General features: G+C 39.4%; 1 protein-coding gene across 1 annotated transcript in view; it reads right to left on the reverse strand.

Moving 5' to 3' along the window:
• Positions 1-21,369, reverse strand: part of HS2ST1 (heparan sulfate 2-O-sulfotransferase 1) — a 220,169-nt gene extending 198,800 nt beyond the window's left edge. Inside the window, exon 1 of the mRNA XM_006830984.1 lies at positions 20,889-21,369. Within this exon, the coding sequence (XP_006831047.1) occupies positions 20,889-21,012 (124 nt within the window). The 5' untranslated portion in view covers positions 21,013-21,369. The remainder of the gene's footprint in view (positions 1-20,888) is intronic.
• Between the last annotated feature and the right edge of the window lie 1,642 nt (positions 21,370-23,011).

Consider the following 23,011-nt stretch of genomic DNA (forward strand, 5'->3'; position numbering starts at 1 on the left):
TCAAGAGTGGCAACAGTAGTGAGGTTGGCCTAGGATCAGGCAGTGTTTTGTTCTGCTGTACATAAGGTCGCTATGGGTCAGTACCAACTCGATGGCAGCTAACAACAACAACCTATTATTTTGAAAAGAAAATGGCATTATCAATTATAAAAGGCTTCTAATCTTTTGGACAAATATAACGCACCACTTTTGAATTATACGTAGCATTATAACAATGTTCATTTTAAGGTGGCGACGGTAAACTGAAAATCACAATTTAAAACAGGCATGCTAGTTTTACAACTATGACAATAATTATTTTTAGGACAAATTAAAATGCAAAACATTGTACATGCAATGAGAAGGTTCATTATGACTCCCTGGAATAGAGCCTCTCAAAGTTAGCTACACAATAGAATCATCTAGGGAGCTGAGACTCAGAACACACTCCAAAACAACTATGGAGAGTGAAACCCAGGCATCAGCATTTTTTAGAACTTTCCAGGTGATTCTAACTCGTAACCACTGTTAAGAACCACTGCTCTAAGATTCTAACATTACAAAAGTACAAGGGCAATTCAGTATTTCATGAATCCAAAACATTAATGCACACACAATGTGGAGTCAACACACCATATCAAATCTAAACGTACCACAGTCGAGTCAGTTAGTCTGACTCACAGCAACCCTACAGGATAGAGTAGAATAGCTATATAGGGTTCTGGAAATTGCTTCATCTTTCTTTCTTGGAACAGCTGGTGGGCTCAAACCACCAATGTTTCAATTAGAAGCCTATTGCTGAAGCCACTGTGCCAACAAGGCTCCTCACAGTAACTTTTTTCATAAGCAATACTGATGTATATCAGCTCAAACAAACTAATTTTCCCACAACAAAAGCAAATTCACAGAAAATCAATGAGACAAAAAAGTTAAGCCACAAGAACTGAGGAAGAATGGGAGCAAGCTTTTTATAGCTGATTATGTACAGCTGCACCTAGTCACTGCCTCCAAATAACTGAGATGAAACATTTTTCTTAAATCTTACATTTAACTCTTGTTGTTAAGGAAAATAAAAGTTAAAATGGTAATGATGGAAACGGTTCATCCTTATCAATGAGAAAACACCAAGTTTAAAAGTAAATCTCAAGAAGCACTCCTACACATTTTATATGGAAAGAAATTTAAATGGAATCTATTAACACTTCACAACTAAAAAAAAAATTTTACATATGTTCAAATACTAATTAGTATTCAGAATAAAAGACCATACAGAAACTCAAGTCAAATCTCTCCATCAAAGGAAGTTTCCTCCACAAGCTGAATTCTTTTTTACAAGCCAGCATTTATTTCATTATAAAGGTAGCCTACATTTACAATATTTTTGATATTTTCTAGATTCTCTAAGAATCAATTAATACATCCAACATGTCTGTGAGGTCTATGCTAATCAGTTACCCATTTATTTTTTTTTTCAATTCCTTATTTTCTAACAGAAAATGTGTGAAAACCCTACTCATAAGCAGTTACTCAACGGTGCCAAGGTAAGTTAGACAAAAGAAATATCTGAATGCTTGGCAATACTCACTCTCTTTTGTTTGGTTTTTTTAACTAATCCATCCAACTCCAGTCCAAAAAAAAAGTGGAGGGGGTTGGGGGTAGTTATAACATGTGAACATTTATCCTGCCGTTTCTCATAACTAGGCTATCACAAAAGCTATGCAGGGAGTCACAGCTTTCCCCCCCAAAAATGCTGTCAAAAGAGAGCAAAAATAAAGAACTCAACTGGGAAAAGAATGAGTAAGCTTTAGAGAACAACAGGAGGAATTATTCCGCAGCAACTTAATTGAAAATGATTGGTATTTAAGTATTGGGAAAGAAGAGCCTCATTTAAAAATTAAGCAACAGTGCTTTAATGGGGTCTAGAAAATTCCCCTACTCCCATACAAAAAAGACAGTATATACTTGAATTTCAAAACATCAAGCTGTTATCCTCTGCAAGAATACATACTCACTCATCTAACTTCTCCTTAACTCAGAATAAAACTTTTGAAAAAGGGATGTCCCTAGATGAGATCACCTTCAAACATAAAAATACACTTATGTACCAAGTTCTAAAGGAGTCCTGGTAGACCAGTGGGTTATGCATTGGGATGCTACCTGCAAGGTCAGCAGTTCAAATCTACCAGCCACTAGTAGAGAAAGATAAGGCTTTATGCTCATGTAAAGATTTACAGCCTCCGGAACACTTTACAGGGCTGTTCTGAGTCAGAACCAACTCGATGACACACCACTATCACAAAACCACACCACTATGCTCCAACAATGTACCTTTCCTTTGACCAGAAAAAAATATATAATCTTAGCTTTTTCCTTCCAGTGGATTTCAGATTGTCAATGTTAAAGTAATGGCTCGGTGCTAGGCATACAAGCTAAAAATATTGAGCAAAATTATCTAGTTAGATGTCAGAGAATGATAATTGTCTTTGCACACATGTAAGAAAGGCCAATGGCTTAATGATATAATATATGTGAAAGTATATTATATAAAAGATCTATAGGTATATATGTGGTTTCATAAATTTTTCTTAATTGTTGTTGTTAGGTGCCATTGAGTCGCTACCAACTCGTAGAGACTTTATGTACAGCATAATGAAACATTTTGCCCAATTAGGTTACTAAAAAGAAGAGTAACTTATTACATCTTACAGTGTCTCTCATACTTTGGACATGTTGTCAGGAGAGAACAGTCTCTGGAGAAGGATATCATGCTTGGTAAAATGGAGGGTCACAGAAAAAGAGGAAGACCGCCAACGAGATGGATCAGCCAGGTGGCAGCATCGATGGACTCAAGTGTGGCACCGGTAGTGGGTAGTGGGGTTGGCCCAGGATCAGACATTGTTTTGTTCTGCTGTGTATAGGGTCTCTATGAGTCAGTGCCGACTCGATGGCACCTAACAACAACAACATTACATCTTAAAATACGTGGAAGAGGAGATACTAAAAATGTGGTAATAAAACACATGAAGAAGATAAAGGTGCCTAAAGACACCAATACAGCTACACAAAAATTCCAATTAACTGAGATTCTATTGGGATATTTACACAGGACAGAAGCAAAGACAATCTGACAAAATCCAATAAAAGTGACAAAAAATTTTAAGAAAAATGTCAGACATTAAACTAAGAATAGAAAACAGCCCCTCCCCCACAAAAAATAAAGACTAAGAAATGTAAGAGGGAGAGAGATTCCAATACTCTGTGACAGTTAAAAAATATATTTTTTTTACAATTCATTCACTCTAAGTCATAGTAAAAACCTGGACATCATCTTAAATCATCAGAAATAAGAATGTATACTAAATTCACATCACAAAGGAGTTACATTAACTTTATTTTTTTTTAAATGACCATTTTTCCATTTTCTTTCTAGGAAATTACACTCTTTTAATTCTTATCTACCTTCTATATAATGGTTATTGAATACGCCACCATATATTAAGTAGTGTTATTCTGTTTAGTGCCATCATGTCTGTTTCCTGTACAGTGTTTCCGAGTACTGAACTGCTGAACTTATGGTTCAACCCGACCTTGCAGTTTAGTGCTTATCCTACAGTGCCACACCAAGATTCTATCAATTTCAATTTTCTAGTGTTGATAATGTAGTATATATGGTCTCACAAGATGTTATCATTGGGCAAAGCTGGTTGAAGGCTACATGGAACTTTTCTATGCTAGTTAAGCAATTTCTATGTGAATCTGTAAACCTAAAATCATTCCAAGATTTTTTTTTCTTTTTTAATACAGAAAATATATCTCACAAGAAACTTGTCTAACTTAGACAAAAAAATTATCAAACTCCCAAGGCACTGTGGGCTAATGTGTCAGACTGCAAAGTCATTTGAACTGCAAGGTCAGTGGTTCAAGCTCACCAGGTGCTCCTTGGAAACCCTATACAGGGTCGTTATGGGTCAGAATCGACTCGATGGCACTTAACAACAACAAGATGTAAAAGATCAAAATCAATGTTTCCAAACGGAGAAGTCCAAATCTTAATACTATCATTCTGTTCACATCTTTATTTTAAATTGTTAAGTGCTGTCAAGTCAGTTCTGACTCACAGTGATCCTGTATAAGGTTTCCAAGCCTGTAAATCTTTGTGGAAGCAGAAAGCCCCATTGTTCTCCCTCAGAGCAGCTGGTGTGCTCAAACCGCCAACCTTGTAGTTCACAGTCCAGTGCTGTCACCTACCAAGACACCATACTCCCTAACTTTAAGTAATTCTAACTGTAAAACTGGAAGCACGGTGGCTCCATATAATAAGTACTGAACTGTGAACTACAAGGTCCACAGTTCAAGCCTACCAGCTGCTCCGTCAGGGAAAGATGAGTCCTTCTGCTCCCATTAATATTTAAAAGCCTTGGAAACCCTATACAGGGTCGCTATGAGTGGGAACCGACTTGATGGCACTTAACAACAACAACAACAAACCTGGAGTCCTGGTGTGGCACTGTAGGATAAGCACTGGCTGGTGGTTCAAACTTACCAGCCATTCCTCAGAACAGATTCAACAGCACTTAACAAAATAACAACTATAAACCTAAGGAGCCTTGGTGGCCTCGTAGGGTAAGCATTGGGCCACTAGCAATAAGATCAGCAATTCAAACCCACCAGGCGCTCTGTGGCACAAAGATGAAGCCTTCTGCTCCCTTAAAGATTTACAACCTTGGAGACCCCACACAGGGTCACTGTGAGCTGGGATAAACTTGATGACAGTGAGTTAAGGAACTATAAACCTAATTGTTTACAAGCCTTATTGTTTTTAATTGGACAAAATTATTCTGAGATTCAACTGGAATAATCATTAGGCATATAAAGCAAATGAGGTTCAACTGGAATCATAAATTGGCATATAAAGCAAAAAATTATACAGGAAAGATTATTCCAACCAAGTACTAAAGAATAAAATAAAGCTATAGAAATTGAAAATAATATAATCCTAACATAAGAATGAGATTTTAGAAAATGATGTCTTTATAGAATGGTCCAGAAATACCCCCTGTTCCCTATATCCCTACATACCTAAATTCTAGATGGACTAAAGAATAACAATCAAAAAGTAAAATAGAAACAAATTATGCAATCCTCCATGAAGTATCATTAATGATTTTTCAGTCTGATATATGAAGACTTTAGAAGTTGACATTTCTGTCCTCACAAGAAAAAAAAACTGAAAAACTTCTTCTTATACTCATCCCAGAGTTGAGGTTACAGAGCAAAACTTTACTCCTAAAACTGGAAAAAGACAGATAAGAAAACCACAATTTACCAGGAACAGAAAAGTCCAGAAGCAAAAGTCTGCACCAGGAGCCATTAGTGGGTCCCTGGGAGGTGCAAGTGGTTTGCGATCAGCAACTACCCTAATGGTCTGAACCCACTCAGCAGCACCAAGTAACAAAGGTATAGCAAAATGCTTCAGTAAAGACTACAGCAAAAATGGCCTACGCGGTTAACCATGCGTTAGAATCAGACTCAACAGCAACTGGTTTGACTTTTGGTTGTGGAGGCAGTCTGACACAACACTTAAAGCATAACTGACAGGAAAATTCTCCTGCTCTCAGCAAGGGAGAAAGAGTAACCACTTGGAAACATGGAACACAGCTCACTGCTCTCTTTCACAAAGGCCTGCCCTCAAAGGAAATGATTTTACCACAATCCAATCACCTTGGCTTTTACCAGAGACAAACCAGTTTGGGAAAAGGGAAAACCCCAACTACAACTCCCTCCTTCCTATCTCATGTAAGGGAGAAAAGGTAGCTGAGAAGCACTTGTGAAGGTCACACAGCCCAGGGACTTGCTAAAAGATTAAGACCTGATCACAGGACTATAGAATCTTCCCCACCCAGACACCTGACACCTTACCACCATATCAATTGTTATTGTTGCTGTTGTTACTGGGTGCCACCAAGTGGATTCCAAATCACAGCACATACCATGAGGCAGAGTAAGTGCCCTGTAAGGTATTCTTTTGGAGTCCTGGTGTGGTGCTGTGGGATAAAGCACTGAACCACAAGGTCAGTTTGAACCGAAAGGTGGTTCAATCTTACCAGCCGCTCCTTGGAAACCCTATACAGGGTCACAATTAACAACAACAGGTGTTCTTTGCTGTCATCTTATTTGAAGTAGATCAGCTGGTCCTTCTCCCACAGAGCTGAGTTGGTTTGAACTGCCAAACTTTCAGTTAGCAACCAGGCACTTAACGACTGTATCACTAGAGCTTCTTACCACATCAATAAGGTTCCTTCAGTAAAGCTGCTCCTCAGAAACCCTCAACTGCGCTGCGATAAGTCAGAACCAACTGGATGGTACTTTAACAACAACAACAACAACAGCTGAAAGAACTTCAAGACTAAAAATCCTACAAAAGGGGTCTCTAGGAAAATGTAACGACAATAGGAAAGAGAGAAGCAAGAACACCAGTGAACATTTTAGCCTCTCACACCACAACTACAGCAAAAAGTAAACACAGCCTACCTCCTGGTCTTACACTTTAGAAAGCTATTTTACCCCCTTTTTACTCAACATTATCATGCCCAACTTTCAGTAAAATATTACCAGACACGCTAAAAAAAAAAAAGTCAGTCTGAAGAAACAAAGCACATACATGAACTAGATATGGCAGGGATTTAAACAAAGTCCTGGTGGGGCACTGTAGGATGAGCACAGGACCACAAGGTAGGTTTGAACAGCAAAGTTGGTGGTTCAAACTCATCAGCTGCTCCTCAGAAACCCTATACAGGGTCACTACGACTCAGAACCGACTCAAAGGCACTTAACAATAACATGATTAATATAACTCATCAGATAGTATAAACAGTTTGTGCTCATTTAAAAGTTGGCAGTTTGAACACATCTAAGATTACCACAGAAGAAAGGTCTAGTCATTAAGATTGTAGCTGTTAAGTGCTGTCGAGTGTCTTCTGACTCACAGCAACCTTGTATAGCATTTTCCAGGAGGGGCTAGTGGGTTTGAACCACTGACCTTGCAGTTAGCAGCCCAGGGCTTACACTACAGTGCCACATCGGGGCTCACCCAATAAGATTACAGCAAAGAAAACCCTATGGAGTTCTACTCTATAGCACAGGAGGTCACCATTGAGTAAGCATCGACTGGATCAACAGCAATGGGTTTAATTTTTATTTTATGGTTAATATTCTAAGGGATCTCATGAAAAAAAGTGAGCAACATATTAGATGAGCAATGTAGGCAACATTTTGATGTTTGGGAGACTATAAATTCATGTTAAAAACACATGGTTGTTGTTGTTAAGTGCTGCAGAGTCAGTTCCAACTCACAGTCACACTGTAAATGTCCCAGGAATAGTTGGTGGGTTTGAAATACCAACCTTGAGGTTAGCAGTCCACTGTCTCTCCTACAGCACCTTGGTTAGGCAGTTAAAAGTGTTCAGATGAAAGCGGCAATTCAGGGGGAAGGAAAAAAGGATGCCTAACACAAAAACAAAGAAGTTGACTCTTCCTTTGTGATTACAAACTTTCCATTAGATCCCTTAGAATATTAATCATAATACTAACATCTACTTATGATAAAATAAAATCTACTTAGAAAATAATAGGGCCTCTTGATAATTCTGTTCTAGAAAATAATTCCCCAAAGTCTGTATTAACATATGAAAATTAGATACAGTTTCCATCTTAGTACACCTCATGTGGGGACAAAGAAGGGTTAGGTGAATTATGAACAAATGTTCATGGTGTTCATCAAGTCTGTCATTCTAATTCTGGGATGATAAATCCACTTAGTAATGAATTACGAATAGTCTTAAGGGTACTGCTAAAGTGCAAGCAAATAAAGATCCTAATGTTTCACAAGAAAAACAAATCCAGCATCTCATTTAAGACTTTTTTTCCCTTGCTAATCAGGAAAACCAAAAAAGTATCCCAAAGCATAAAAAGCTATGATAGTTAGAAAATCAAATCATCGGGTATAGTAACTATATGGCAAAACTTCAGCAAAGATGACCTTTACTTTTAAGAATACTACTATAGTATATGGAAAAAGCCGTAATGATAATATAAGGTAAAAGAGGTGATCACATCACTCATAGTCTTTCTAGTTTACCAAAATGTTTTTCTGGAGAATGGCAAATTGTTCACCTGAGTTACTAGTTTTCAAGGCTGCGTGTTATTTAAGAATTTTGTAGTTCTTTAGTTATCCTTGCAATCCCAGCAATAAATATAAAAGTACAATGTATTTTTTCTATATTGAAATGAAAAAACTAACTTTCTACATTAAAATACAGAACACACTCATTGTATTGTGTCCTCTATATGAATGTATGACAATGAATCACCAAGGGAAAATTGACAGCAACGGATATCACGTACAACTTTTTCCGAAGTGGAAAAATAGCTTGGTTCTTTCTTACTTTTCTGACTCGACTGTCATTTATGCTTTAAAAAAAACTGTTTGGGATTCACAGAGTATATTTTATGCAGAAACACATATATTCCTCTACCATAGTTTCAAATTTTCTTTACATTTTGTTAAATCTAGCCTTAAACTGACAAACAAGATGGCAAAGGCTTAGTAGGACAGAGTGAGGATAGTCCAGTAACATTAAAAAGTAAGGGCTTTTCCTTAATTTATTCCAAAGCAAACTGATTTCTTTCAAAGGCAAAACATATAAATTGCCAGTGATTTTTACACCTTTCTAATAAGTAAGTCCCAGAGTCCTGGTATAGCACTGAGGGTTAATGCGCTGGACCAAAAGGTCAGTTTGAACTGCAAGTCAGCGGTTCAAGCTCACCAGTCATTCCTTGGAAACCCTATACAGGGTCGCTATGAATCAGAACTGATTCAACAGCACTTAACAACAACAAAATGAGGCAAGAAACAGCTGATCTGAACATCAAATTCAGACTCATGTAACATCACCATTTATCCAAACACTTACCAGACAAGTGGCTAACAACATGCTCAGCTGTTAACCAAAGGGCTGTCAGACTGAAACCAACCAAAGATATCTCAGAAGAAAGTCTTGGTGATTTGCTTGCAAAAAATCAGTCCTTGAAAATTCTACAGAGTAACTAATAATAATAATAATGTAAAATTACCAAATAAGACAAGAAAGAACAGCTTAAAAACTAAATTTAAAAAAAGACTTTATTTTCCTATAGCCTAAACTACCATACATTCCACCAAATGCCAAATACTGGCCAAGAAGTTTGTGATGATTATGCTATGTGTCAATTTAGCAAGGCTATGATCCTACATGGTTTGGCAGACATTATGTGATCACCTTCCATTTTGTGAGCTGATAAGAGCATTCAGTCAGTTAGCTGAAAGAAGCATTTTTCTTGGTGGTGTGGCCTAGTCTATTAACAGATGTTCTGTTCAAACAAGTTCACCCTCACTCTCAGACTTCATTTTGCTGGGATGCACAATCCACACTCATGGAAGCAGCAGTCCAGAAATCAAGTAATATATTGCATTAGGCAAATCTACTGCATAGGATCTCTGTAAAGTGCTCAAGAACAAAGATGTTAGTTTGAGGTGTAAGGTGCACCTGACCCAACCCATGGTATTTTCAACTGCCACATATGCATGTGAAAGCTGGACAATCAGTAAGGAAGATCTAAGAAGAACTGATGCATTTGAATTACGGTGTTGGCAAAGAATACTGAATATATAGTATATACTGCCAGAAGAACAAACAAATCTTTTTTGAAAGAAGTATGGCCAAATTGATCCTGAGAAGCGACAATGGTGCGTCTTGATCTCACATATTTTGGCCATAGTGTCAGGAGGGACCAGTCCCTGGAAAAAGAAACCATGCTTGGTAAATGGAGTGTCAGTAAAAAAGAAGACCCTCAACTTGACAGACTGACACTGTGACTGCAAAAATGGGCTCAAATGTAAAATAACTGTGAGGATGGCACAGAACTGGGCAGTGCTTCATTCTATGGTACACAGGGTCTCTATGAGTTGGCACTGAGCAGATGGCACCTAACAACAACAATGTAGGGTTTCAGGAGCCCTTATGGGACAGTAGTTGAAGTACTCGGCTGCTAAGCAAAAGGTAGGCGGTTCAAACCCACCAGATGCTCCCTGGGAGAAACATGTGGCATAAAGATGGCCAATCTTAGAAATCTTATGGAGCAGGTCCGCTCCAGCCTGTAGGGTCACTAGGATTTCACAGCAAGTCAAAGGCAGGTGGTTTGTTTTTAGGTTCATATTTGTTGTATATTATAAAGTTTATAATATTTTTATTATGTATTTGTATTGAAATAAAATATATAATAATAGCAAAAAGCTAGAAGGGATGAAATGGATTAAAGTATAAGTGTCTTATACTATTCTCAAAATGATAATAAAGTATACTAATACCCATAAAAGAAAATACAGCAAAGAATACTGTTAATAACCTATCATAAAACATGAAATAGAATTACAAAATATATTGAATTAATCTAAAAAGCAAAAAAAAAAAAAAAGAATAGGGAAGAGGGAACAGTAAATAGATGAGACAAACTACAAGTTGAAACTTAAGAGATTTAAAACCCAACTATATCAATGTTTTGTTGTTGTTGTTAAGTGCCGTCGAGTTGATTCCAATCCATAGTGACCCTGTATAGAGTTTGTGAGGAGCAGCTGGTGAGCTTGAACCACCAACCTTGCAGTTTAAACGGCTTTGCAGTCTGATGCATTAACCCACAGCGCCACACCAGGACTCCACTATATCAATAATCAAACTAAAAATAAATGTTCTAAACAGTCCACTTAAAAGAGAGAGGTTAGAAAAGTCATTGCAAACCCAAACTACATGCTGCCAACAAAAAATCCACATTAAATACAAAGGCAGAAATAGGTTAATATTAACATAATTGGTAAAGATATACATGCTAGCAGGAACCAAAAGAAAATTAAACTAATTATATTAATACCAGACAAAGCAGATTCCAGAGCAAATGATAATACATTATCCACGACAACACATGACAGTCCTCAACATTCATGCATCTAATAACAAAATTTCAAAACTATAGAAAAAGTGACAAAACTGCAATGACTGACAGACAAGTCCACAATTTTATTCAGATCTCAAAATCCTCTCCATATAATGGAGAACAAGTACGCAGACAATCAACAAGAATATAAGGGCTGGAATAATCCTACAAACCAATTTGACCTAATTGACAATGACAGCACATGCCACCCAGTAACAATAGAATATATATTTAATCAAGTTCACAGGGAATATTTAATAATACAGTTGGATACTATAGACCAGAAAACAATTCTAACTAATTTTTAGGATTTATTCACAAGAATTGAAAAGCATATGCTACCCTTTCTCGGAAACCCTATACAGGGTCACTATGGGTCAGAATAGACTCGACAGCACTTAACAACAACAACCCTTTCTATAATACACTGTTGAAGCTGGTAAGTCACTGCCTGCTAAAATCCCTCTTTCATATAGATGGTGAACAGTGCTCACCAACTGACTGAGGGCAAAAAAGACCAAACAAGTTTAGAAGGAAGCACCTAGCCATCTTCTCTTGCCCCTTCTGCTGGCTAATAGCAGAGAACTCCAAGTCTGAGGGGATAGTAAAACAAGACGAGAGGTATCCAAGATACTGAGGTAAACTACCTACAAAAAAAGGGCACCTAATACATAAGGTGGAGCCCTGGTGTGGTGCTGTGGGTTAATGCCCTGGACTGCAAGGTCAGCTTGATCTATAAAGTAGGCAGTTCAGGCTCACTAGCTGCTCCTTGGAAACCCTACACAAAGTCGCTATGAGTTGGTACCAACTCAACAGCACTTAACAACAACACATAAGGTGGGAAGCCTGGTGTGGCGCTGTGGGATAATGCACTGGACCTCATGGTCGGAGGTTCGAATTCATCAGTCACTCCTCGGAAACGCTATATAGGGTTGCTGAGTCGGAATCGACTTCACAATAACAGTACGTAAAGTATGGTGTAGAGGGGGGAGTTTGTATTGTGTTAATTCAATACAATTGTACACTCTGTTTTAAAAGCAGCTAAAATTATTCCAATTCAGAGAGCTTCTAAAGAATTTTATACAGTAGAGTGTTGCATGCAGTAGTTTGCTATATGCAGTAGTTTATGTTTTAAAAGCTCTCTGTAGAGACTAAATCAAGAATAGTCTATAAGGAAGCTAGTGTGTAAGTAGACACTAGTTAAGATGTGTCAGTAATCTAAGGATTCGGATGTTAACAGGTGAAGTGTCAGAAGTACTTACATTCTAGAAATATTTTCAAGGTAAAACCAGTAGGATTCCCCTGAAGATTAGATGGCAAGTGTGAAAAAAGGAAGGTCAAGGAAAATCCTAACAACAGGAAGGCTGGAGTTGCCACCAACTGAGACAGGGAAAGACAAAAGTAAAACCAACTGGGTTGGATGAGGGAAGGCAGGGGACAGAAAGACCAGAACATCCATTTTGAGAAGTGAATTTGAGAAGTCCATTAATTATACAAAGAAATTTTTGAGTGGGAAAATGATTATGTGAATCAATGTTTAGGAAATACATCTAAACTAGATATATTCAAAATTGTCAGCATGTAAATCTAGAAAAGAGAGAAGAGTTCCAAGAACGGAACCATAAGGCATTCTTACGTTAGACTGAAATGAAAAGAATAAGCCAACAGAAAGAGAGCCCTGGCCACAGCAGCAGAAGAAAAGATAATTGATTTAAGAAAACTGGAGTGAAAGATTGCGTCAAATTCTGCTGATAAGTACCAAAAAACTGATCAGTGGATTTAGGGAGCTTACCAAACCAAGGTTTTTGTCAATTGCCTCATAAGCATATGAAAGTTGAACAATGAAAAAGGAAGGCAATCTAGTGCTTATCCTACAGTGCCACAGATAAGGAGAAATAGTAGCATGTTCATAATGATCTAGAAGGAAGGGGAAATGATAATTATAGAAAAGTGAAAAAGAGCTTAACAAATGTCCTTAAGCGAAGGGACAGAATCAGATGCATAAATGGTCCAAAAGAAACACTAACAATGCATAATTAACAGGTAGAAAGTGGTGGTCGGGTTTAAGTGCCGTCGACTCGGTTCTGACTCATAGTGACCCGTGTAGAGGTTCCAAAGTTGTAAATCTTTGTGGAAGCAGAAAGTCTCATCTTATTCCTGAAGAGAAGCTGGTGGGGTCTAAATGCCAACCTTGTGGTTTGTAGTCCAGTGCTCATCCTTCAAAGCCACCAGGCTCCCTAGTAAGTGGGTAGTGGTGGTGTGCAATGGAGTCAGATCTGACTCAGAGAGACCCTGTATAGGGTTTCCAAGACTGTAAAAAGACTCCTCTTTCTCCTATGGAACCACTGGTAGTTTCAAACTGCTGACCTTCAGATTAGCAGCCTGAGACATCACCACTATTCGACCAGAGTTCCTAGTAGCTGGGAGTGTTGTTAAGAGCCGTTGCATCATTTCCAAATCATGGCAACCCTGTGTAAGGTTTCCAAGGAGCTACTGGTGAGTCTGAACCCCCTACCTTGTGGTTCAAACCAACCTTGCAGTCCAGCGCATTAACCCACAGCACCACATCAGGACTCAGTAGGTGCAAACAATTAAGCTATAGTGAGCTATGATTATGAAGTCCATCTGTAAGTACATCTCTCAAAAGTAGTCTTTCTGAAGAGCACTATTTGAATGCTCTTTATTATTTCAATTTCACTAAGTACCAAAAAGCTATTATAAAACTTAACATAATGGTAGGCAGACATCTTCCCTGAAATTACCTTAATTGAGATCAACTGTTTCAGGTGACTACTGCACAGCACACTAGATGTTCAGGACTCATAAGTGAAGCACCAATTTGCAATTCTAGAATAACTGTATTCCTATTAACCCAAAGTCTCTATTGTGAGAGGTTTTCAAAATGATTTTAGAATCTACTATTCTTGGGGGCATTTTCTAGGTATTATTATGGCCTTTTACTGAGTCCTGGTATGACGGCAGGATAAACACTGGACTTCTAACTGACAGGCTGGCTGTTCAAACACACCAGCAACTCCTTGGAAATCCTCCGCAGGGTCGCTATGAATCGGAACTGACTCAACAGCACTTAACAACATGGCCTAATACAATGTAAAAGCTACCAATTTCCAAACAGCAATCTTGCTGTTAATTCCCTGGTCTTGGAGTTAGTTTACTTGTTTAAGAGGTTTAAAGAACAGAGTAAGGAAGTGTGGTGGCACAGTGGCTCAGTACTTAGATGTTAGCAGAAAGCGTGTCAGTACAAACCCAGCAATAGATTCACTGGAGAAAAGATCTGGGGATCTGCTTCCATGAAGATGACAGCCTAGGAAACCTTATGAGGAAGTTCTACTCTGTGGCTATGAGCCAGAATCAACTCAATAGCACACAAGAACGCAGGAGCATAATTTTCACAAACAGAGATGGCTATATAATCCACTCTAAATTAATATCCTCATCTAAAAGATTTCAACATTCATAAACTTACATGGTAATGTTACAAAGATGTGATCAACAAAAATTAAACGCTTGGGTCCTATAGAAATAAAACTATCAAACATATAATTCCAACATTTATGTAACAAAGGAAGATTTCATCACACTGTCCCATCAGTCAGCATCAGCACACAAAGAACTACTTTTTAATCATAACAAATTCTGATTTATGTACAATTTCAAGCCATAGCTAGTTTTCATTCTGACATCCCTTCATTTTCTTACTTCTGTTAGAAAATTAAGTATGTGCATTTTAATAAAATGAAGTATTTTCAACATAATTTACTACTTTTCCCACAGATTTTTTTTCACAGTTAACACGCTTGTCTCCAAAATCTAACTCACAAGCTGCATGTTGTAATGTTAACATTAAAAGCAAACAAAAAACACACCACATTAAATATGAAGCATTTACTATAAGTCAGTGGTTCTTAGTATTAAAAGGATCCCATACTCCTTTGCAAATCTGATGAAAGATATGCATGCATTTCAGGCAATTTATAGATGCCTTGAATCCTACATGAAACCCTACGGTTTAAACAATCACTGATTGGTGGAAAAAATCAGAGTCCAAAAATGATCCAAAGGTACTTGAAAGCTTAATAAATAATTAAAAGGATTATAACAGTTACTGTGGGGGAAAAAACTTTTCACTAATATAGTAACACAGGTTGGAGAAAGAGAGGATGCCCCCAACAAGATGGATTGGCACAGTGGCAGCAGCGATGGGTTCAAATGTAGCAACAAGTGTGAGGCTGACACAAGACGGGGCAGTGTTTCGTTCTGTTGTGCATAGGGTCGCTACTAGTCAGTACCAACTCGATGGTACCTAACAACTACAACAATAGTATTTGGCATAAGTAACCATTCCCTAAATTTACAATAAATCTCTACATGTATATAAATGGCTTAAATGGCTAAATGTAAAGAAAGGAAACTATAAAATACTGTAATAAAACCATAAGGAGAATGTGCATAATCTTGGTTGGGTAGAATCTCAACAAAGGTAAACTACTTGTCTAAACTGATATTTGACCATAGAAATTTTATAACTTCTGTATAAGTAAAGCACATCATAAACAAACTCAGGAGACAATGACAGAGAAAAACAGATCAAAACATGTTGTTGTTGTTTACTTCTCTCAAGTGGTTCTAACCCTATATAGGGTTTCCAACGTGTAGTTGGTGGGTTTGAGCTGCTGATCATGTGGTTAGCTGTTGTTGTTGTGAAGTGCCGTCGAGTCGGTTCCGACCCATAGCGACCCTGTACAAGGTTTCCAAGGGTGTAAATCTTTACGGGAATAGAAAGCCTCATCTTTCTCCCGTGGAGCGGCTGGTAGTTAACAGTCCAGTGCTTATGCGACAGCACCACACCAGGACTCCATCAAGACATGATATGGTGGTGGTGATGGTGAAGTGCCGTGGAATTGGTCTCGACTCATAGCAACCCTGTATAAGGTTTCCAAGGGGTAGCTGGTGGGTTTGAACTGCCGATTTTATGTTCAGCAGTCTAGTGTTTATCATATAGTGCCATACCAGAACTCCATAAAAATAGACAATGAACTGGCAAGTGAAAGGGAAATAAGCATACATAGCTACGTTCAGCTTAACTAAAAGTTGAGGATATGTTAAGTAACGCAAAACATACCATTTCACAGGTGTGGACTAGCAAAAATTAAAAGCTAATAGGATCTACGGAGTCCTGGTGTGGCACTGTAGGAGAAACACTGGACTACTACCCTCAAGGAGTCCTGGTGTGGCGCTGTGGGTTAATGCGCTGGACTGCAAGGTCGGTTTGAACCACACGGCTGGCGGTTAAAGCTCACCAGCAGCTCCTTGGAAACCCTCGACAATGTCGCTATAATTCTAAACTGACTCTACGGCATGTAACAACAATAAGGTCAGAGGTTCAAAGCCACCAGCCACTCCTTGGAAACCTTATACAGGATTGCTGAGTAGGAACTGATTTGATGGCATTTAACAACAACAACAAACAACAGCATCTAGTGCTTATGAGGGCAAAACTACTGTAAACTTTTAGGAAAAAAAATATGAGGGAGGAGAATTTAACCTATTTAAAATACATTAAATTATAAAATACATATAACCTTTGCCCCAGCAATCTATATAAGAGAATCTATTCCACTGGCATTAACACGTGAGATGGTTGGTTGTGTGCTGTGGAGTGGGTTCCGACTCATAGCGACCCTGTACAGGGTTTCGTAAATCTTTATGGGAGCAAAACAACCCATCTTTCTTCTGTGGAACAGCTGGTAGTTTCAAACTGCTGACCTTAAGGTTCACAGCCCGATTCGTAACCACTACGCTGCCAGAGCTCCTCATAAGGAGATCACTGCATGTAAAAGGATGTTTCTTGTAGTATTGATTACAACAACGAGAGACAGAAACAGTTAATAAAAAGGGGGATGGAGGGAAGACAACCTGAATGTCTATTACTGGCATATAGCTTAATAATTTATAACACATGTTTATTATGGAATATTACACAGCTATTAGAATGAGTACATTTATATACATTGATCTGGAAAAATGTCTATGATATTATATGGGAGAAAAAAAAATAAGCTGTAGAGTAATATGTATACCATGATCTCACACTTAGTTTTTAAAAATAAGACTTTAATCTTATTTTAAAATAAGATGTTAAAATCTGCATTGCATTTTGTAAAAAGGTTTTTTGCAAATTTAATTTTCTAAGTGGGCAATAAAAGCATTTTAATTTTAAACATTTATCTATCAAATGTTTCACCATCAAAATAAGCTTAAATCAAGGTACACACAAGACAAACCTTTTAAAGTTTCTACAACAGAAAAGATAATAAACACTCAAAACTGTTTTCATGGACAAAATGTTCAATAGTTTTTCTGATGTCAAAATTAAAATGTTTTTTAATGTTGTGATTTTACACTTACAGAAAGCAACCACGGGTTTTTTTTCCCTGTAGCAGAAATAAGCTATCTATTTCAGTCATTTCATTGGGTAATATAATTATGCTCATTATAGGAATATAAACATGGGACAGCCATTATGCTAAGCCAATCCCTTTGTGTCAGAAATTGGATTTTCTCAAAATGATATTCATTCCTAGCAATCAATGCAGTTAAACAATGGTATTACAATTTATAAATTATATTCTAACAGCTCTATCTTAGTGTAACACCAATACAAAGACTCAAGCAGCTCTGTATAATTAAAGGAACACTGGATTTGGAATTAGATTAACCTTATTTCCAAACCAAGTCCTGCCACTCACTAGCTATGTGATCTTGAGCAAGTTATAACCTCTGAGCCTTTCCCAACATCTGTAAAAATGCCATAGCATTCTTAGAAGACTAAATTTTTTAAATGGTCAATATGCCTTCAACTGCTTTCCTATCCTATGAGGTCTAATTACTAATACCGACTTTTTATAAGACTTTTAAAAAAGCAAGACTGCTAATGTAAACATTAAGTTACATGTTTTATGCCTTGGTTTTTTTTTTTTTTAATCTCCAGGTAATTATTATATCCTTTTGTTTTTGAAGCTTCTTTACTAAGATCATTTTTGAGAATTACTTATTTTTATAATATTTTATAAATTTTTTAATTACTTATTTTTATAGATAGTAATTCATTCTGATAGAATTTAAAGTTTTTTTTGGTGTTTGAGAGAAAATATGCATTTCCTACTTGTGGCTTTCTAAAACTTTAGATAAACTTTCTTTTTAAACCCATCCATGTTGTCTCTATGGAAACCACTTTCAAGTTAGTGTGAAAATTGTTAAGCAAAGAAATTAAAATTTGGAGTTATTCATTCTCTATCATTGTTATGTGTCTAATAAATTAACTCCAGATAATTCCAAATAGCAATACAACAAAGAATGCAAATTTCATTTTCATCCAACACCCAACTTTCTTTAAAGAGGAGTTACTTTTGTCTACAAAGCTGGATCATCATTAAGAAGACTGTGACCCTGAATGCAGCTGAAAATATCTAAGCAAAAAGTAAAAGCATATTGGTCAACCCTCAATGTTTAAAGTAAACATTTTATCATACAAGGCACATATTCATTAAAATCATGATAAATGAATTTGGTATTGCTTCAGAATTGTACGGTGTAATTTTGATTCTACTATCAATGAGCTAGGAAACCCTATACAGGGTCGCTATGGGTTGGAATCGACTTGACAGCATTTCATAACAACATCATCATCATCAAGGTGCTCTAAGGAGCTCTGGTAGCGTAGTGGGTACGAATCCGGCTGATAAGCTCAAGGTCAGCAGTTCGAAACTACCAGCTGTTCCGCAGAATAAAGATGAGGCTTTCTGCTCCGGTAAAGCCTCGGAAACCTTATGCAGGGTCACTAAAGTTGGAATTGACTCCACAGCACTCAACAACAGTTACAAGTAGAGCTGCTAACCTCAAGGTCAGCAGTTCGAAACTACCAGTTGCAGAGGGAGAAAATTGAATCTTTCTGCTCCAGTAAAAACATGCAGCTTCCGAAACCCTACATATGGACGCTATGGGGTAGAAACCGACTCCATGAGCACAAAACCATTGAGGACTGAGTTGTCTTTTTCTCTTCAGTTTTTGTTGCATCAGTTATTTGATGCTCTTTGATGCTCTTTGATACATTGCTCTTTAAAATGTCTGCACGGTTTTTGCAGTCTACCAAGGAGCTCTGGTAGCGTAGTGGTTACTTATCAGGCCGCTAACCTCAAGGTCAGCAGTTCGAAACTACCAGCTATTCCGCGGAAGAAAGATGAGCCTTTCTCCTGCCGTAAAGATTTACAGCCTCGGAAACCCTGTGCAGGGTCACTATGAGTCGGAACCGACTCCACGGTACTTAACAACAACAACAACGAAGGTTGAAAATAGCTATTGTAGGGATCAGAAGTTCAAATCCACCAGCTGCTCCTTGGAAACCCTATACAGGGTCTCAATGAGTCGGAACAGACTCATGTCACTAACATCATGTTGTTGTTGTTAAGTGCCGTCGAGTCGGTTCCGACCCATAGCGACCCTGTACAGGGTTTCCAAGGGTGTAAATCCTTACGGGAGTAGAAAGCCTCATCTTTCTCCCGCGGAGCGGCTGGTAGTTTCGAAACACTGACCTTAAGGTTCGCAGCCCGATTCGTAACCACTACGCTACCAAAGCTAACATCATAGGATATATAAAATTACAATTCGTTCTTGACTTATTCTCTTTAAAGATCATAACCCACAGCAGCATCTAGCTGTTCCTTATAGATAGTCCTTGAACTATCTTGAACTACACTGCTGAAGATATTTTATTGCTTACTTTTCAAGTTATTTTAAATGATGCTGAGGTGAAAGTGTATTCACAAAAACATGTCACATTACTTTTCCATGATCAAATTACAGCCTCTTCAGTTAAATTTTTAGTGTCGTGTACATTTTTCAATCAAAATTTATCTCTGACATTCCTTTCCTTTTTAACACTTGCTCCCCCATCCTGAGCTCCTCCAAATGCCAAAGTTCTCTACTAATCTTAAAGTACGTGCATTTTTCTAGTCTTTCTTTCACCACTTCACATTCCAAGTTTTTGTACTTCAGACTCCTTCACCTATTTAAGTAAGCATTGTTAACGCTTTCTAGCACGTAACCATATGGTTAACTTTCTGCATCATCTTACTTGTCCTTTCATAAATGTAAACCTCTTCGACGCATTAATAATAACTTCCGTATCCATAAGCCCAAAGCTTTAATCAGTTTAGTGTCACTAAAAAAAATAATGTAAAGCCCTGCACGCCCCGTTTCGTTACCCCGCGGATGCTTTTTATTTGCTTTCCTGCTCTACCTGGGGAGCCCACCTCTCAAGTCAGTTGTGTGGTCCCTTGCTGCCCCCAGCACTAGAGTGCAACTCACTACAGTGTATTCCTTTACTCACCATCACTCCCAGCATCTCCTTCCATATCTGCACATCTACCATCTATCCCTTCCTGAACCCCTATCCCAAAAGATTCCGTTCTCCCGGTACCCACATTTCAAATTAGAAGATTCCTCCCCTGGCACTGCCAAGGCTTTCCGTAGTACTTTTAAAAGCACACACGAGGCTGGAAGCGTCTCTTTCCTCCCAGCAGCGCAGCTCCCTACCGAGTTCGGTTTCTCGCGCGCGCCACTTTCGGGGCAACCCTCTGGCCCGGGGAAGTCCAATACTGCAGCCAGTGCCCGCGACCTCGCCAGCCCAACACGCCCCTCAAGCTTCGTTCACCCCATTCTTGGAGCTTGTGCTCTCGAAGTCCCCCAGCCCAAGCTCCTAGAGCCAGACCCCAGGTTAAACGAACGCCCATTTATTCCGGTAGCAATGCCTACCCGGCCCGGCCCCTTTCACATCACTCATCCGGAGTAGCTCGGTTCCTCACCTAGCTTGGACCGGGACTCCTCCAGTTTCTGGATCTGGTTCTCCAAGAAAAGCATCGCCACCGCGAAGGCCACCACCGCCAGCAGCTGCAACTTGGGCGGCATCATAATCCTGAGGAGCCCCATGAAACCCGCTGCTCGGGATCAAGACATACCGCGGGGGGCGGGAAGCGGGACCCCGGAGGCGACAGATACGCCGGGAGGAGCCCACCGAGCCGGGAGTGAGGAAAGGAGAGCGCAACAGCGGGAGAACCACCGCAGCAACCCCCCTTCTCGCCTCCCCAGTCCCCCGCCCCCAGACACCAGTACCAACGCCACCGGTGCCTGCTTTTCCTCTACAGACTCCACGAGTACCCCTCCAAAGCCCGCGCAGCAAACAGCGCGAAGAAGCTGCAAGGCTCTCGCCTCCCTCTACTGCCTCAATCTCCGTCCCCGCACCCGCCTTCTAGCCTGCCTGCTTTCCTCTCTAGCTCCCTTCCCTCCGTCCTTTGCTCGCAGCCGCGCGTTCCTCCACCAGGGCTGCGGCTGCGACTGCGCCGCCCTCGGCCCGCCCCCTCCCATCCCCCTCCTTTACCACGCGCACGCCTCCACGTACGCTGCTCGGCAACCAGAGGCCCCACCCTTCATCCCGTTCGCTTGTGCTTATTGGTCCGAAGAACCGCGGCACACTGCTCCCGGTTCGCGTTACGGTTGGTTTCCTGTGCCACAGGTCTCAACTAAAATAGCATTCGATTGGATAGACTTGGAAAAGAAGGCAGGCCGAAACGGATGAAGGCGGTGCTTCTTGGCTGCTTGACGAAATGTCGTGAATGGAAAGAAGGAGCCAGAGATGCACACATTTAGGGAGTTTAGGAAAATGCCTGATTTGGGTTTTCGAAAGGACCCGGCGACTGTCTTTATAGTTTATCCTGTTTAAGGTTTAATATGCCTTCAGGTAATACCCGTCCCAGAAGAATGAGATATTTGAAGGCAACGGCTCTTAGCATTCTGTTTTAGATCAGGCGCTGGAGTGGACGCCCTAGCAGAGCGGTGCCCTAGATGACACCGGAGAACTACGGAAAACGGTGGCTATGGCGGTTGGGCCGGAAGGATGGCTTCGGCTGCCGTTTGGCCTGCGGTTGCTGTTGATGACTGTGTTTCAGGCGGTGAGTGGAGATCACCTTCGCGGGTTCCTCAGGGTGAATGGGAGGGATTGCACCAAGGAACACGTAAGATTCGGGCTTGTTTGGGAGCAGCACTTGGAGAGGGCGGGAAGACTGAGCTTGCTTAGGGATTACTGTGTCCGGAATGCTACGTGGCTTATTTCCTCGATTGATGTTCATCCTTTCGACCCCAGGTTTCTAGCGGCGCTCGTCTCCTGACTCCAGACCGCGTTTTGGGTACTCATCTTCCGTTACAGAGCTCCAGTTAAAAACCATATACTCATCACACGATGGGGGGGATGAAAACAAAGCACTGCAATTAAGAAGTGAAGGTTGTATCTAAACCCACAGAAGTGCAAGGGACTACCGTTCCTCCGGACGAGGCTCCCAGATCTTAGCGGAAAGTCCTCACTCAGTTCTTTGGTTCGGGCGTCTAGCTTGTAATTTACGTCTCTCTTGTTAGTTTCTCCATGTCAGTGTTACACACCCTTTTACCTCAGCTTAGTTTTCATTCACATACTGCTGCTGTGTGCACTCAGTGGAGCTAAAGAACAAATTAAAATCTAACTTTTACAATTGATTTTTTAAAGCGATAGCCTGACCTAAATCTCTTAAAATGATGCAATGTCATAAAGGATGAGTCTCTGAATCTTTTGGCTTTTCCGATTCATTCACGGAACAACTGGATATTGGTTAACCCTATGTGTTTTCCAATCCATAGTTTGTTATGTAAATAATAAAATTTGTTTTTATAGTCACTGTTAAATTTTATATTTTGTATCTCAACTTAATTCTGAAGGTAATCTCTTTATTAATCCTGCTAAAAAGTTTTTCACTAGGAGACTTTTTAAATTTAGCCAAGGTTTTAAAGGAACAGGAGGCTTACCCTAGACTCTAAACACCTCTACTTTTTGTTATTCGTGGAGTTTGAAGCATCCCATTTTTTACTTTTACATCCTTGTTGTTGTTGAGTGCCCTCCAGT

The sequence above is a fragment of the Chrysochloris asiatica genome, unplaced genomic scaffold (assembly GCF_000296735.1).
Source record: "Chrysochloris asiatica unplaced genomic scaffold, ChrAsi1.0 scaffold00002, whole genome shotgun sequence".
NCBI lineage: Eukaryota > Metazoa > Chordata > Mammalia > Afrosoricida > Chrysochloridae > Chrysochloris > Chrysochloris asiatica.